Source organism: Biomphalaria glabrata, chromosome 9, assembly GCF_947242115.1.
Source record: "Biomphalaria glabrata chromosome 9, xgBioGlab47.1, whole genome shotgun sequence".
Lineage (NCBI taxonomy): Eukaryota > Metazoa > Mollusca > Gastropoda > Planorbidae > Biomphalaria > Biomphalaria glabrata.
Window position 1 is genome coordinate 36,828,281 of NC_074719.1, and position 16,560 is coordinate 36,844,840.

A 16,560-nucleotide genomic window follows, 5' to 3' on the forward strand; every position below is an offset into this window, starting at 1 on the left:
TGCAGATCACAGGATTGTTTTTTTGTCATTTAAGGAAATTCCTACATATTTTTGGTCAATGGTTTGGTAGATCAAGCTATTAGGTTAACAGTGTTAACAAATGCTGTTGCTGTTACTGATTAAGTTTAGTTTGGTTGAATGTCATCAGCAGTTCTTGAAGCTTTGGTATAAGTGGAGTTCTTTTTGTCTCATCCAAACTAAGACTATATTCTTGGCTATGTTATTTTATTTTTAGTGAAAACCAAATGCTTTTACCTATTTGTTTTCATAAATAAAAGTGCCCATGCCTCAGTATGTAAGGAGAACAGTAAAATGGAGTATTTGCGAGGATTTATTCTGTTCTAAAAGTTATTGAAAGTATTACTTTTCTTGTTAAAATAACATTTTTTTTTTAAATTTTATTTATTGTCACATAATATGTGGATTAAAGTCTAACTTCTATAGTAATAAAAATAGATTTCTAGTTTGTTCAAGCAGTGGCAGTAATGGAGATTATATAGACTATATTAACAAGATAAATATGTCATTGACTTCTATGTATCTACTAATTCACCTACATTGTCAGGCCCGACTATTTTCTCATGTTGTCTTATCATTGCTTTCTCTGTCTGCCTCTTCTTTTTTTACCTGGTACTGTTCCCTGAAGGAATGTCTTTGTGAGCCCTGAGGACTTAGTGATATGGCCATAGAATATTTTTTTGACAGTAGTTAGCAGGTCATCGCAGGGTCCAATCGCAGTACCAATTCTGTCATAATTTGAGTTTTCTCTGCATTTATTTACATATCATATGCTGTGGGAGTCTTTGTCTATGCACATGACTAAGTTAGTTAGTTTTTCTACTGTCCCTGTTGTCAGCAAAATGAATGTTAGTAAATCTTCTTCATTTAATGCTTACAGTGACTTCATTGTCTTCAAGAGCATCTTTCTTCTATTCCTTTCAAGGAAGATATTATCTTATCTTATATAATACAGACATTACTTCAAAAAAGAAGATGATTACGTCCTACGCGTCATGCATTCAGTCATGCATATTAACCAATGACTTAAATTCAGCCAAGTCACTGGTTTTCCTGGCTAGCTCAGGCAACCCATTCCATGCTCTAATAGCACTAGGGAAGAAGGAGTGTTTGTAAAAAATTGTCCTAGCATATGGGACGAGGAATGTGCCTTTATCTTTGTGTCTTTCAGAGTATTTTATTAAATTTTGTTTTTGTATTTGAAGATTATGATTCAGTGTTTTATGTATGATTGCTACTTTACTTTTGAGCCTTCTGTCCTGAAGGCTTTCTAAATTTAGTGATTTTACTAAAGGTGTTACTCTAGTCAAATGTGAATATTCGTTTGTTATGAATCTCACTGCTCTATTTTGTGTCTGTTCCAGTTTTTTAATGTTTTCTTGAGTTGAGGGGTCCCAAACGGAGGATGCATATTCTATTATTGGCCTAACCAAGGTTAAATAACATTTTAGTTTTATGTTCTTATTTGATTTATAGAAATTTCTTTTAATAAATCCTAATGCTTTGTTTGATTTTTTTGTAGTTTTATCAATATGTGGATTCCATGACAGTTTTTCATTTATTATAACACCTAGGTATTTTGCGTTTTTAGTCTGTGTGCCATGAATAAGATAAGTGGAATTAATTTGTTTTAGTTTTTTTGTTACTCTTAACAACTGACATTTTTCTGGGTGGAAAGACATGCTCCAATTTGATTCCCATTTCTGTAATTCATCTAATTCTCTTTGTAAAATATCTGTGTCCTGTGTTGTTTTTATTGTTTTATATATTATGCAATCGTCTGCAAATAATCTGACTTTTGTTCCTGAAGTAATGCAATTTGGTAAATCATTTATGTAAATTAAAAATAGTAGTGGACCCAAGACTGTTCCTTGAGGTACACCTGAGTTTACTGTTATCGGTGTTGATTTAGATCCATTTATTATTACAGTTTGTTCTCTCCCTATCAGAAAATCTTTAATCCACTGATGCAGTGAACCATTAATGCCGAAATATTTTAATTTTTTAAGCAAACTATGGTGGTGGACTCTGTCAAAAGCCTTAGAAAAATCTAGTAAGATAGCATCTATTTGTTCACTATTATCTAAACCTTTTGAAAAATCATCAATTAGTCCTATCAGTTGTGTTTCACATGATCTATATTTCCTAAAGCCATGTTGGTATGGTGTGAGGACATTATGTTTGTCTAAGTGGTTTATGATGTTGCTACGTATTATGTATTCTAGGATTTTACATGTGATGCTGGTAAGTGATACTGGTCTGTAGTTTCCTGGGTCAGATTTGTCTCCTTTTTTAAATAGGGGGGTGACATTAGCTTCTTTCCAGTCCTTTGGTACTCTGCCCTGGTTAAGTGAAGCCTGAAAGAGTATTTTGAACACTGGGGCTAGCTCATTGCTTAGTTCTTTGAGTAATCTAGCTGGAATACCATCAGGTCCAGAAGCTTTATTTGGTTTGGTGTTGGCTAATAGTTTTTGAATTCCATTTTCTTGTACTACTATATCTTCTATGTTGTTTACTTGGTTCAAATTCAGTAATATGTCTTTGTCTCCTGGGGCTGAGAATGCTGATGCAAAGTATTTGTTTAGGATGTTTGCTTTAGTTTCATATTGAAAAGAGTTGGTGGTTTTAAACTAGTTCTCAATGTTATTGTTGAAGTACACCGCACTGGTGGCCTGCTTGTAGAGGTTCTGGATAACTTTTGCTATGAGTATCTACTAGTGAAATTAAATTATATTGTAGTGTGTGATCAATATTTTTTGTGATTTTAAGTTGGGGAATTAAAGTGTTTTATTTCACCAAGATGATTTCTGTTTATTCAATTAAATAAATTGGATCTTTTTAGCATAGGAATTACAGTTAAATTTTGTAAACAGGAAATAGGAGCCTATAGCTTACAGATAAAGCCCCTAAAAGTATGAAATCTCTGAAGTAAATTTTGAAACTCTTTGAAGAAATGAGCTTATAACATTTTATAATTAATTTATTTAACTGAGGCATTTTGGAAATTTGTAAAGTTTGAAGGCAAAGAATACTTGAGTCAATTAGCTAATATAATAACTACTAGAGGATGTTTTTCAGTTTACAAAATGAAAGTTAAATATCTGCATTTCAGTTTGGGTTTGGAGGGGCTCTTTTCAAGCGAAGACAAATAAACCTTATAAAAATGTACTATTGATTCATCATAAGATTTATTAACTTTCTTTATAAGATGATAGATAATGACACATCTAAATCTAATAATCCAATGCTAAATTTCAACTAACTTTATAGCAAAATTCAACATTGATGACAGTAAACATAACATTAGCACTTAATCTAGCGGAAATATTTGTTTTCTTTTTAAGGGATGGGACCAAGGAATGCTTGGAATGAAAAAGGGAGCTAAGAGACTGTTAATTATTCCCCCATCATTAGCTTATGGCTCTCAGGGTGCTGGGGAGAGAGTTCCTCCAGATTCCACACTGGTGTTTGAAGTACAAGTTATGAGGGTAAGTGACATGCTAAAAATTGTAAAAAAAAAATTTTTTTGTTTTCAATGTATTTAGGACAAAAAAATATTATTGCTTTTTTAAAATTTAGGGTTGAATGTTGGATTGCACGATATTGTTTTTTGCATTAGTTTAAACATCCATTTCTACAAAAATGCTTTTAATAATAATAATAATTATCTTTACTATTTCATAAATACATTTTACATTATTCAGATTAGTTATTGTATTAAATAGCATTTTAATTATTACTATAATTGGTTATTTTAATTCTGAATTTCTAATTTTGTTTTCGTTTTTGGAATCATAAAGGTCAAATTACAAAAAGGAGACTCTCCACAGCCTTCACCAGCACCTACCCCTGCTCCAGTTGCGATGCCTGCCCTACCAAATGATAATGATGACCTGGAAGATGTTGGTGTCAAAGGTCGTACTAAATCAATTAATGAACATTTAACACAGGTATAATTGTAGGATCAACATCGTTAACTTTAAAATTTCTTCTAAAATCTCATCTATGATCAAAAACATTTTTTTAAGGGATAAACATCAATCTTATGGAATATTATTTTCGTTGAAATTTTGAAAACAAAAGTTTTATTTTTGTAAAACAAACCCAATGAACAGTTCAGCTGTGTAATCAAATAAGTTTAGTTTTTAAGACTGTTTGATCAATACTTAGTGGTGCTTGCCAAATCAACATTCGTATTGTATTTCTGGATAAAAAAATTATATTATAGTTTTCTTGTTACATTATTCTATTTATTTAGGTTGGTTAAGTTTTTTTGCATTGTTGATAACATAATTTGGAGAAGGATATGGCTGTTACATGTTTGCTTCATTATTGAATGGTTTTAATAATTTTGTATCACTTTCAGTCACCAGACAGCAACAAGGCCAAGCTGATATCACGTATGGCCCGGATGGGTCAGCCCATGTTGCCCCTTCAAGGTGCTATCCCAGCCCAGCCGGATGAGAGTGATGAGGAAATGGTAAGGGCAAGTTGTACTTTTTGAACCAGTCAAATGCTCAGTTAGATTCCACTTTAGTCTAGAGAGTGACAATATGGAACCACAGTACAATACCTTGTCTTGATCTATCTATGTGGTGCCAATGTTTATGGGGAAAAAAAATTATGTTGATTTATCTCTTACATTAAAGTAGGATCAAATACATTTTTATATTTTATTGTGTATATCCTTTACTTTAAGACATCATCAATGTTTATATCTCGAAGTTCTAAATACTATTGTTATCCCATAACTTTTTTAGCATTGAAATAGTTTGGGAATTTTTATACATGATGGAAAACAATGAATAGCTTTGTGTGTGTGTGTGTGTACAAACTAAAGGAAGTGCAGATAAACTGGGTGTTTTTTTGAAAGCTCTATGACAGACCACTTTTCAGCATTGCAGATTAACATTTACTAAGCGCACAACAATAATTGTATAAGAAGGAAGCAATAAACTTTCTTTCTATAACTTACGCCGTTTTTTTTTTTTTTTTTTGAATGGGCAACTAACTAGGGGTAATAAAAGAGATTCGATATGTAGATCAACTGCAACACATTGAGATTATTTGGCAAAAGTAAAGCTCAATTAAGAATCCTTGACCTTATTTAGTTTATGATGAAAATAATCAATAACTGCACATTCAAAGAAAACTTTTGTTTCTAAAGAGCATTTTATGGAAAAGCTCAAATTTAACGACTACCTGATGTTTTATTTTTGTTTTTTTCCTGTTTCTGGGCACTTTTTGTCATCTCAGTGATAGTTGCTTAGAGTGGGAGGTTTTTGTCATCTCAGTGATAGTTGCTTAGAATGGGAGGTTTTTGTCATCTCAGTGATAGTTGCTTAGAATGGGAGGTTTTTGTCATCTCAGTGATAGTTGCTTAGAGTGGGAGGTTTTTGTCATCTCAGTGATAGTTGCTTAGAGTGGGAGGTTTTTGTTATCTCAGTGATAGTTGCTTAGAGTGGGAGGTTTTTGTCATCTCAGTGATAGTTGTTTAGAGTGGGAGGTTTTTGTCATCTCAGTGATAGTTGCTTAGAGTGGGAGGTTTTTGTCATCTCAGTGATAGTTGCTTAGAGTGGGAGGTTTTTGTCATCTCAGTGATAGTTGTTTAGAGTGGGAGGTTTTTGTCATCTCAGTGATAGTTGTTTAGAGTGGGAAGTTTTTGTCATCTCAGTGATAGTTGCTTAGAGTGGGAGGTTTTTGTCATCTCAGTGATAGTTGCTTAGAGTGGGAGGTTTTTGTCATCTCAGTGATAGTTGTTTAGAGTGGGAGGTTTTTGTCATCTCAGTGATAGTTGTTTAGAGTGGGAAGTTTTTGTCATCTCAGTGATAGTTGCTTAGAGTGGGGGGTTTTTGTCATCTCAGTGATAGTTGTTTAGAGTGGGAAGTTTTTGTCATCTCAGTGATAGTTGTTTAGAGTAGGAGGTTTTTGTCATCTCAGTGATAGTTGCTTAGAGTGGGAGGTTTTTGTCATCTCAGTGACAGTTGTTTAGAGTGGGAAGTTTTTGTCATCTCAGTGATAGTTGTTTAGAGTGGGAAGTTTTTGTCATCTCAGTGATAGTTGCTTAGAGTGGGCACTTTTTGTCATCTCAGTGATAGTTGCTTAGAGTGGGAGGTTTTTGTCATCTCAGTGATAGTTGCTTAGAGTGGGAGGTTTTTGTCATCTCAGTGATAGTTGTTTAGAGTGGGCACTTTTTGTCATCTCAGTGATAGTTGCTTAGAGTGGGAGGTTTTTGTCATCTCAGTGATAGTTGTTTAGAGTGGGAAGTTTTTGTCATCTCAGTGATAGTTGCTTAGAGTGGGAGGTTTTTGTCATCTCAGTGATAGTTGCTTAGAGTGGGAAGTTTTTGTCATCTCAGTGATAGTTGCTTAGAGTGGGAGGTTTTTGTCATCTCAGTGATAGTTGCTTAGAGTGGGAAGTTTTTGTCATCTCAGTGATAGTTGTTTAGAGTGGGAGGTTTTTGCCATCTCAATGATAGTTGTTTAGAGTGGGAGGTTTTTGTCATCTTGTCATAGTAATAAAAAATTTTAAAAAAATTATAAAAAAAAAAGAAAAAAAAAAGATAAAAAAATATTAATAAAAAAGATAGCAACTTTGTAATTCTGGCAGGTCATAGAGTACTGATAACTTCTTATTTCCCCATTTTGATTTAATTCCATATGTGCTCTATACACCTTGTCGCATGTAATTTAATAATTACACTAGTCACATTTGACAAATCAAAATAATTAGAAAATCAATGTAATCGAAAAAAAAATGAAATCTTCAATTTTTTTAAAGTGGTCTCCTTGTTCATTGTTCTGTTACACATTTAAGATGTAGTCTTGCATTGCTAAAATAGCTAGATAAGATTTTCAAGCTATACAATTTACAAGCCATCAGCTGAGTAGAAATTAAATATTTTATAAATTCATGAAAATATTTTATTTTAATAATATTCTTTCTTGTTGAATGAAGCATCCTCACATAGAAACACCTCCAGCTACTATACCAGCTGCAGTGAAGCCAAGTCTTGCAGCTAAACCTAGGTCAATGTCGGGTGTGGGGGTTGGCATGGCTCCAACATCAGCTCAGGTCATAGTCAATCAGGCTCAGCCCACAGTCCTACAGTCCATGGGGAATCCACCCATGATGATGACAATGGATGGCTTGCTGCACCAACCTCAACCAGACTTTTTACAAAGTGAGTACTCAACATTACATTTTTGTAATCATATATTAAAAATAACATATTTTTATAGTACTTGATGTTAAAAAAAAATTTAATTACTTGGTTTTCTCTGATAGCTACCACAAACCAGTTTATGTTTGAATGGCTATTACCAAGAGAGAATAGTTGTATGTATAGTTGTATGTAAATTGTTGTTGTTTTTTTGGCACACTTTTTTTTAAGTGTTGGGTTATAATTTGTTATATTTTTTAACAGCTTCATTTGTTTACAATTTTTAATCAAATACAACTTTCTTATGTGTGGTTTACTATTAACATTTTCTCTTAATTTTTTTACCCTTTGGAATTATCAATTGAATAATGTTTCTTTAGGTATTTGAAAAAAAAGTATTAAATACTACCACAAAAAACACAACAAAGTGGCAGAAATATATGGTGATTAATATGTGTTTATTATTATTATTATATTTTTTCTTTTGCGTGTAAGTAAATAAATTTTCTTAATTCTTCTTGCAACAGTAGTAATGAAACATCTATGGAACTAGTGATTCTTTTATAAAGAGATTCATTTTGATTCTAATTAATTACTAAGAAGATGAACTAAATAAATTTTTAAGTCCACAAGTCAAAATCTACGCTGACAGTATTAAAAAAATTTAAATGTTGCTGTATATATATTAATGTTTTGATTTTTCTAGATCTTCCTGGAGCTCAACAGCTGGCTGTGTATCAGAACCCCAACACATTTCTTCAGCAACAACAACAGCAGCAGGCAGCCTTGATCCAACAGCAACAACAGCAGCTTCTGCAACAACAGCAACAGGTTGTTTTATTGTTTATATTTCCAGTAGTTAAAAGTGCTGTGCTGTAACAAACAATGTACCCACTTTTCTAAGCTGATACTATGTTTAATTATGTGAAACCATTTCAACTTGACGTTTGAGCATTTTGTTGTTGTTTTTTTTTTAGTTGCTGGGTCATGGACTTATAGGTGGAGTTCAAGGTCCAGGTGGTCCATTTGCAGGTTGGTAGACTTTTTTTCAAATTATAAAGGACTAATAACTAACCATAACAAATTGTTACTTCTGTACTATCATATAGAGTCATATTTTATTTACAAATCATTTTTAAAACTACTTCCTACAATACGTACATATCTAAAAGTACAATAGAACAGAAATATAAGATACCTTATCTTTGATGTTGTCTTATATGCCAGTGCTATCTAGATATGGCTTCTTTGTATTCAATTATTAAAGAGATAAAACACAAACACACTTGCTTACATGCGACATCCATTATGAATTATGCTTACATATTTTGGTATTCACATGTTCAGTCCAAATTTTTTTTATTACCTGCACTGTTGTGTTTAGCTACCAAAGTAAAAATGAAATATTTAAGGTTGATATAAATATAGTTTGTCCATCGTGGTTTGATGATGACCACTTTTTGTCATCCAGGGGGCTGAGGGCTTTGCTCTGGGGTTTTGTGCCTCCTCATGTGGCTGGTGAGACCTATGTGATACAAGTAACTGGAAATACAAATTCCCCTAAGGAAAATTAAAACATACAAGTCATACTGTATATATTATATACATATAATTATAAATAAAATTATTAAAAAATTATTTCATTGTTGACTAGACATTGCAATCATCAATCCTGATAGTCTCAATTAGTTGCTTTTAGCCTGACTTCGTTCCACCACATAGTAAGAATATGTATGAAGTTAAATTAAATTAGTTTATTTACTTGGCAGTCCATTACACATACACAGAGGGAACATATTTATGTTGTTGTAGTGCATTTATCTAGACTCTACTGTAATCTATGTGTCTAATATTGCTGTTCTACTGTATGATGTAGGTATACCTTAGTTTTTTTTATTCTTTATGCAATGTTTGTATATAACAAATATAATCTTGAGATCCAAATGTTTTTGTGACTTTTTTTTTTGTTTAAAGTTTTGAAATTTTGTCAACTAAATAATAAAAATTTTTATATAAATTTTGATACATAAAATTAATAAATAAATGTTTTGACTTTTAACATTTTTTTTTCTTCTTAAATTTGTGCATGGATTGTCAACTATCGAATTGCATGACTTATCTTTGATGCCAACTAACACAATGTACTAATAAACTTCATGATCAACCTGATGGCTACTAACAACTTATTACAAATGTGTGGTGTGAATGGTGTCTAAAACATCACAAAACTGACAATGATGATTTTCAACTACGTCACAGTAAGTTCACACATGCCATCTCCCCTTCAACCCACTCACTCTCAACCCGCTCACTCTCAACCCCCAGCTCAGCCATCACAACCTGACAGCCTGGCTCCGGCCCTCCTGAGTGAGACACGTCAGCAGAATACTGAAGTTAGGATCAATCTGTCAAAAATGTCTGACAAAGTGGATAAAATTCTAGAGAAGGTAAGTTTTGGCTTTATTATTGGACAATAAATTAGAACATTAGTAAAAAAAATTAAAATTAAAATATGCAAATAATCAAATACCATTCAACAATCAAATTTTTTTTTCTGAAAGTAAGACAGACTGAAGTAACCTGTCGTAAATGACACAGAAGAATGAACAGATTTCTATACGTCCATTATTGAATGATATTCAATTTTAATCTTGCTTTAAGTAGAATTTTCTATAAGTCGTCACTCTTTTTTAATTATAAATAAGCTCAATCTCTAATTTTATTTATGAATGTGAATTGAAATTAAATTTCATTTGTTGCCAACTAAAGTTAGATCACATGAGTAATACATCAATGATGGGTCAGATGAACCAGAACATGCACATGATGGGTTCACTGACTCCTTACGGTTCCAATATGTCAGCTCCCTCCATGGAAGCCAGTGTACTGATGCAGAACATAACCAGGATTGTACAGGTGAATATTTTGAGCATTGGATTTGCTATCAATAAATAGTTTATTTTTGTCAAAAACTCTAACATGACTGCAACTTGTTATATAAAAAGTCTCATATGCGCGAATCATAAAAAAAAATTATAATCAAGAATTAATGTTGATTAAACCCCTAAAAGTAGTCTCATTTTGCCATTTGTTGATTCATCCTTAGCCATAATTTTTTGGGGCGCGTTTACTGAATAATTAAGAGCTTGGCATCCCAGCCTGGGTTCCTGGCTTTGAATCTCGATGAATACTGGGGTTTTGAAATCTGGGATTTTTAGTGCGCCTTTGAGTCCACCCACCTCTAATGGCTACCTGACTTTGGTTAGGGAATGTAAAGGCAGTTGATCAGTGTGCTGGCCACATGACACCCTGCTCATTAACCGTTGGCAAAAGAAATAGATGACCATAACATCATCTGCCCTACAGATCGCAAGGTCTGAAAGGGGAACATTACTTTTTTTTAGCCTTAATTGGTATTTATTTATCTTTTCACTTGATTTCTTGAAATATTTGCCTACCAACTTTTTTTTGTGTGTTAGGATTATAAGCCATAATTTGTTTCCTGTTTGCCTTTTCTTATACTGTCAAGTTGTTATTTTCATTGCAGATTCCAATCTTTCTCCTATTGTTCAATAGTGGAAAAGTAACAAATGCTTTATTTGTTGCTTGTTTATTCTCTTGTCTTATCATACCAAACAAGGGTCATTTGTCACATCCAATATTTCATTGTCATTAGACTGACCAATTTAAATGCCAATGTTTTTAATGTAGTTTTGGTGTTACGTTTTTTTTTTCTTTTTTTTTAAGGAAAATGAACGTTTAAAAAAAGATTTGTACGACCAAAGTAATAAAGTCCAAGAACAGAATGAAAAAATTGCTAAACTTCTAGAACAAAATCAAAGGTAAATTTTAATCTTTAGGGGTGAATTTTTTTTTTCTGATTTGCTTTTTAAAAGCAAATCTTAATAAAAGACATTTATATATATATATTATGTCAGTAAAATACAACCTTTGCAATTAAAAACTTTCAACAAATTAATTGCAATTGAAGTGTATTTGTGTACACATCAAATAACAATTTCTTTTTTTTTTTTTTTTAAAAAGTTATATTGTTGCAATATGCTTTTATTTATTACCCTTGAAGTATATTACGACAATTCTCTATCAACCTCTCTGCAAACACTGCACAACATGACAAAAACAACTCAAGAGCTGGCAACACAAAACACTAGCTACATGCTTCACTCTGATAACTGTATAGCTCCTCCTTCATTGTCGAAGATGAGCACATTTCTCATTTCCTATGGACTCGAAGATGAAAGTCCAATCCTCGCTTTAAAAAGCGATAATAATAATGATAACTGTAATGCATATTTAACTGTACTGGTCTCTCTCTGTCTCTTCCTGGACTCAAACTGCTTCACTCTTGACAGTACCGCTCTGTCTTGCTGTGCTTAACTGTCATGGACCATATTGAATCATGTGACTATTTATATGGGGTCCATCAAGATCTTCTCTCACTAAAACACAGAAAATGCTAGTCATATGTACATGATATGATGACTATATGATGATTTCATAACCACACAACTTCCTGTAGGTCTATCCCTTGACACAGTTGACCCTCGTTGCCAGTTGGCCCGTGTCACATGGTTCAGCTGTTAACTCACAACTCCTGTGTCACCACCACAGTTATAACAATATATTCTTTTATAATCTGTTTCTTACGCTAATATATTTTAAGACTTCCAATTTTTCTATTTGAAGGTATGTGGAACAGAGTCATAATATGCTGGAACAGAGAAATGAAGGCTACAAGACCACAGCCAGCCAATCACAAGCTAAGGTGCTTTCACTGGAACAAGAGAAGGTAAGTCATGAAATATGCTATCTAATAAATGCATTACTGCAACAAGAGAAGGTAACTCATGAAATATACTAGCTGATAAATGCATTACTGGAACAAGAGAAGGTAACTCATGAAATACACTACCTAATAAATGCATTACTTGGAACAAGAGACGGTAACTAATGAAATATACTAGCTAATAAATGCATTACTGGAACAAGAGAAGGTAACTCATGAAATATACTAGCTAATAAATCCATTATTATTAAGTGCATCTTCAAAACGAAATAAACATTTATTTTACAAGATGTATTCTACCATGATGTTCAGGTCCATTTAGCCACAGAACTGAGCTCAGCCTCTGCACAGATCAGCACCCTTCAACTAGAGCTGGCAGAGTATCGCAAACGTGAAGGTGAGCTGAAGCAACAAATTCAGCTGTCCACTAACTTGAACTTGACCAGCAAAGAAGAGCTTGACAAGCTCAGGTTACAGAGAGAAGGTATATTTATTTCTATAGTCATTATTTTGTGTACTTTACTTATATGTTACTTTTTTTTTTGTAGGTGATGGAACTCTGAGAAGTTAATTCTTATCATCTTATTCTACATTAGGATTTAACTGTGACCACTGCATTCTTTCACAATAAGAGTTAATGTGTTATTATTTCCCATATCTTCTAATTAGCTTTGAGGAGCTTCCCAGTGAAAGGCTTTGAAATGATGCAAATGGTAGCTATACTGTTTCTAGTTATAAAGGACAAACATTTTCAGGCTATTATCCTTATGCTCTAATGAACTCTGAACCTGACACACAAATTAATAAATTATTAAATAAATAAATGGGTAATTTCATTGATATTTTCATTATTTTTCTGAGCAGAAGATGAACAGAAAGTTGCCGTTCTGACTGCTAGCATAAGAGAAGAGAAACAAGCTCGCAAGGCATCGGATGCCAAGTTGACAAGTATCACTGAAGAACTAAATGACCTCCGAGCATCACATGTCACACTAGAAAAGGTTTCTTTAAAAAAAAATGTTTATCCAGTTCTTTATTTTATTCCGCCATAAGAAAAATATAAATTTTGTCTATAAAATAGAAGAATGAAATGTATCTTGTTGTTATTTAGTGACAAATTGTAAACTCACTTTCATTTTTAGTATTATTTTCTTTTTAGTTTTATTGGTTATTCCTTATCTATAGTTTGGTTATTGTCAATTTAAGTTTGAGATGTGCAGACAGTTTTGGATTAATTCAATTTTTGTTGTTTCTTATGTTCTTCCATAATCAAAAATCACAAAGCCATTCATTATTTATCTAGCAGCCATTCATTATTTATCTAGCACTTATTCGTTAAAATATGAGTTACTTTGAAAGTGATTAAATTAATCTATAAAGACTAGAGCTGAAACCTTTTCTCATCTTTAAAAGTTAGGCTACTTCCCTAAGTGTTGATGTCTCTTGGTTATTCAGTTTTCTCATTACTCTGGCTTCGCTTACATCTAACACACATATACAACTTTTGTTTATTTTTATTTGAATGACAGAACTTGACGGAAAGAAAAAGAAAAGCACTGGAGGACAGAAGGAAACTAGAAGAGGATATGGAGGAGGCTAAACAGAATTACGAGGTAATGCTCAATAGAACTCAAAGTTTATCTTATAAAACACACTCATTACTTCAAAAAAGATGATTAGGTCCTCCCTAGTTTAGTTATGAAAGGGAAGAAAAATTTGTATAAAGCAAATCATCTTTTTTTATAGTTTGTTTTACATGTTCTGGATGTTTCCTCAGAATTGAGGGCACGACATGGCCTAATTTGTGCCCGTGTGCCAAAATATTGAATTGTAGATTATTACATCATCCCCCAAATCTCTTGAGGGTTTGAACCCAGGACTATTGAGATGACATTCCGGATTGCATACCACACTAGAGTGCCATCCATCAATTGTAGCGCTGTTCTGTTAACTTAATTGCTAGAAAGCTTAAGTCATACAAATATTTTATTGAACATCTGATTAGCTTTAAACAATTTTCATCGTTTCATTTTAGCACACCATTGAAAGCCTGAGAGAAAAACTACGCAAACAGAAGACATCAGTGGATGCTGAAACAGACTTCAAGGTATGGAACCCAAGCTCTTTTTGATTGAAATAAAATAATTGTCAGTTTTTGAATTATTTACAGCTGTTATAAAGAAGTCATTCCTATCATAGATGTATTCTTAAGATTAATGTAAAGCAGTCAAGTTACCCTTTCAGACCTTGTCATCTGTTTCTGTGGCCCATAGTTAATGAAGGTGTCATGTGGCCAGCACAACAACCAAACCACCTTTACTTTTCCCATAACTAATGTCAGGTATCCATTAGAGCTGGGTGGACTCAGAGGGGCCCAAAGATCCTGATGCTTTACTTTACTTAAGATTATTGTGCTTAGTTCATATTCAATATTATGGTCAAATGTTGAGTAAAGTGGTTTGGTTAGTATGATTTGTAGCCAGCATTTTAATTGCACATATCCTATTTATTTATAAATCCACTTTTTTCCCCATCTTTTTCAAATAACCTTCTTAAAACTTTTGCATAAGCAAAGAATTTTCTGGTGTATTGAAAAAAAAAAACAGCAGAGTAAAATAATAAGGAAAACAACTTACATAAATATTGATGGACATTTGTTGTTTAGTATTTGAGCCAAAAATCCAAATCCTAAGATAAAATTGATTACAAATATTTCAGTCCATCAAAAAAATCTATTCTGCACTCACTACAACACTGTTTAAAAAAAACAAACAATAGAAACAAAAACAGAAAAACTTTGCACTATACTTTGAAATCAAATTCATTTTTTAAATATGCTTTTTTTTACTCTTGCATGTATCTTTTTTACCACATTGTATAATATTTAATGTTTTTGGTTTCTTTTGTATTTAAAATATTTGTTAAAAAAGAAATTAAAGGTGATACTTTTTTCCCTTTTCCAAGACTTAAAGAGTATTTTAAGAAATACAAAAAACTTTGATCTCTTTCTGTGGCCAAGACTGCTCACTGATATTGTGTAGTCAGCCCAATGTTCAGTGCTTACATACCTATCATAAAGTTTTAAATTCATTAAAGATACCAAATGGTGTAATAAGGATTTAAAAACAGGCAGCCAGAAACTGTACCACTCAGCCACATGGAACAATAATTAAAACTAATAAGCTGTTGAGACATACATGTTTTGGTTTGTTTATTTTGCTACATATAAAAAGTATCTTAAAGCTGCATCTTAGATCAAGGATTGATAATGGCAGTGGTATTGTACACGGCTATAGCAAAACCATCAGTTGCTATTTAAGTTTATTTTTTAAAAATAAAATTCATTATCAGGTCTCCAAGATTGAAGAAGACTTAACTCGAGAGCTGCAAGCTAAGTATGACAGGAACATGGCTGTGGTGACAGAGAAACACAATCGTCAGATTGAAGACTTAAAGAGTGAGAAGGATGAACTCCTACGTAAAATTGATGAGCAGGAGAAAAAGGTTAGGATTGAGTAACGATAGACGTAGGGCTTTTTTTGTGGGTTTTATTTTGTCACTGTCAAAATTGTTTTCATTAACTTTTAAATGTCAATTATTTTAAGCCCCATATATATTTCTGACCTCATGAGTATAAGGTTATCTCCAAAAGATGTTTATTGAGATTTCATCCTTTATATCAATAATTCAATACAAAAACAGTTTTGAGAAGTAAAAGTCCCTTGAGCTATAAGAAGGCATTTTCTCGCTAACTAGAACTGAAATTTGGCCTTAGTTGACTTCTCTGATTGAAGAATTCCACAAAGGGATCACACCCTATTCTATTTTCAACTTAATATTTTAGAGATTAAAAAGAGCACTACCCTTTTAATATGAAATCTTCAACAAATAACTTGATAGCTAAAGAACTTCAATTATGTCAAACATACTGAGCACACTTTCTTGTTTATTTTTTTTTCGTTACATTTTGTCTCAGGATGTTTAGATCTTGTAAAATATAGTAACATTTATACTAATGTTCCCTTGAGCTATAAGAAGGCATTTTCTCGCTAACTAGAACTGAAATTTGGCCTTAGTTGACTTCTCTGATTGAAGAATTCCACAAAGGGATCACACCCTATTCTATTTTCAACTTAATATTTTAGAGATTAAAAAGAGCACTACCCTTTTAATATGAAATCTTCAACAAATAACTTGATAGCTAAAGAACTTCAATTATGTCAAACATACTGAGCACACTTTCTTGTTTATTTTTTTTTCGTTACATTTTGTCTCAGGATGTTTAGATCTTGTAAAATATAGTAACATTTATACTAATGTTTATAGTAACATTTATTGTGAAGAAAAAAGAAAAAGCAGCATATGACCAAATCCAATCTTTGATTTAATAATTTAAAATGTATGTCATTTTGTGATAAGGGTTAGAGTCTTAGGGATGATTCACTTTCTGAAAGTCAGTGGATTTGTGTCTTTATTGAAACTTACTCAGAATTATGATTCTGAAAAAAACATTTATGAATTAAACTATTTCAAATGAGAGTCTTTGACTCACCTTGGCTAGCCAATTAAATGT

The 16,560-nt window shown here is 32.5% G+C and overlaps 1 protein-coding gene across 2 annotated transcripts in view; it reads left to right on the plus strand.

The window, feature by feature from the left end:
* LOC106050533 (FK506-binding protein 15-like) overlaps nucleotides 1-16,560 on the plus strand; it is a 30,568-nt gene that overhangs the window by 4,818 nt on the left and 9,190 nt on the right. Inside the window, exons 9-23 of one of the 2 annotated variants that reach the window (XM_056042492.1) lie at nucleotides 3,363-3,506; nucleotides 3,819-3,968; nucleotides 4,385-4,498; nucleotides 6,976-7,201; nucleotides 7,887-8,011; nucleotides 8,158-8,212; nucleotides 9,440-9,627; nucleotides 9,950-10,096; nucleotides 10,928-11,022; nucleotides 11,888-11,990; nucleotides 12,300-12,471; nucleotides 12,852-12,988; nucleotides 13,517-13,600; nucleotides 14,023-14,094; nucleotides 15,339-15,491. In XM_056042492.1, the coding sequence (XP_055898467.1) occupies nucleotides 3,363-3,506; nucleotides 3,819-3,968; nucleotides 4,385-4,498; nucleotides 6,976-7,201; nucleotides 7,887-8,011; nucleotides 8,158-8,212; nucleotides 9,440-9,627; nucleotides 9,950-10,096; nucleotides 10,928-11,022; nucleotides 11,888-11,990; nucleotides 12,300-12,471; nucleotides 12,852-12,988; nucleotides 13,517-13,600; nucleotides 14,023-14,094; nucleotides 15,339-15,491 (1,965 nt within the window). The remainder of the gene's footprint in view (nucleotides 1-3,362; nucleotides 3,507-3,818; nucleotides 3,969-4,384; nucleotides 4,499-6,975; nucleotides 7,202-7,886; nucleotides 8,012-8,157; nucleotides 8,213-9,439; nucleotides 9,628-9,949; nucleotides 10,097-10,927; nucleotides 11,023-11,887; nucleotides 11,991-12,299; nucleotides 12,472-12,851; nucleotides 12,989-13,516; nucleotides 13,601-14,022; nucleotides 14,095-15,338; nucleotides 15,492-16,560) is intronic. The other variant, XM_056042491.1, reaches the window with a different exon arrangement.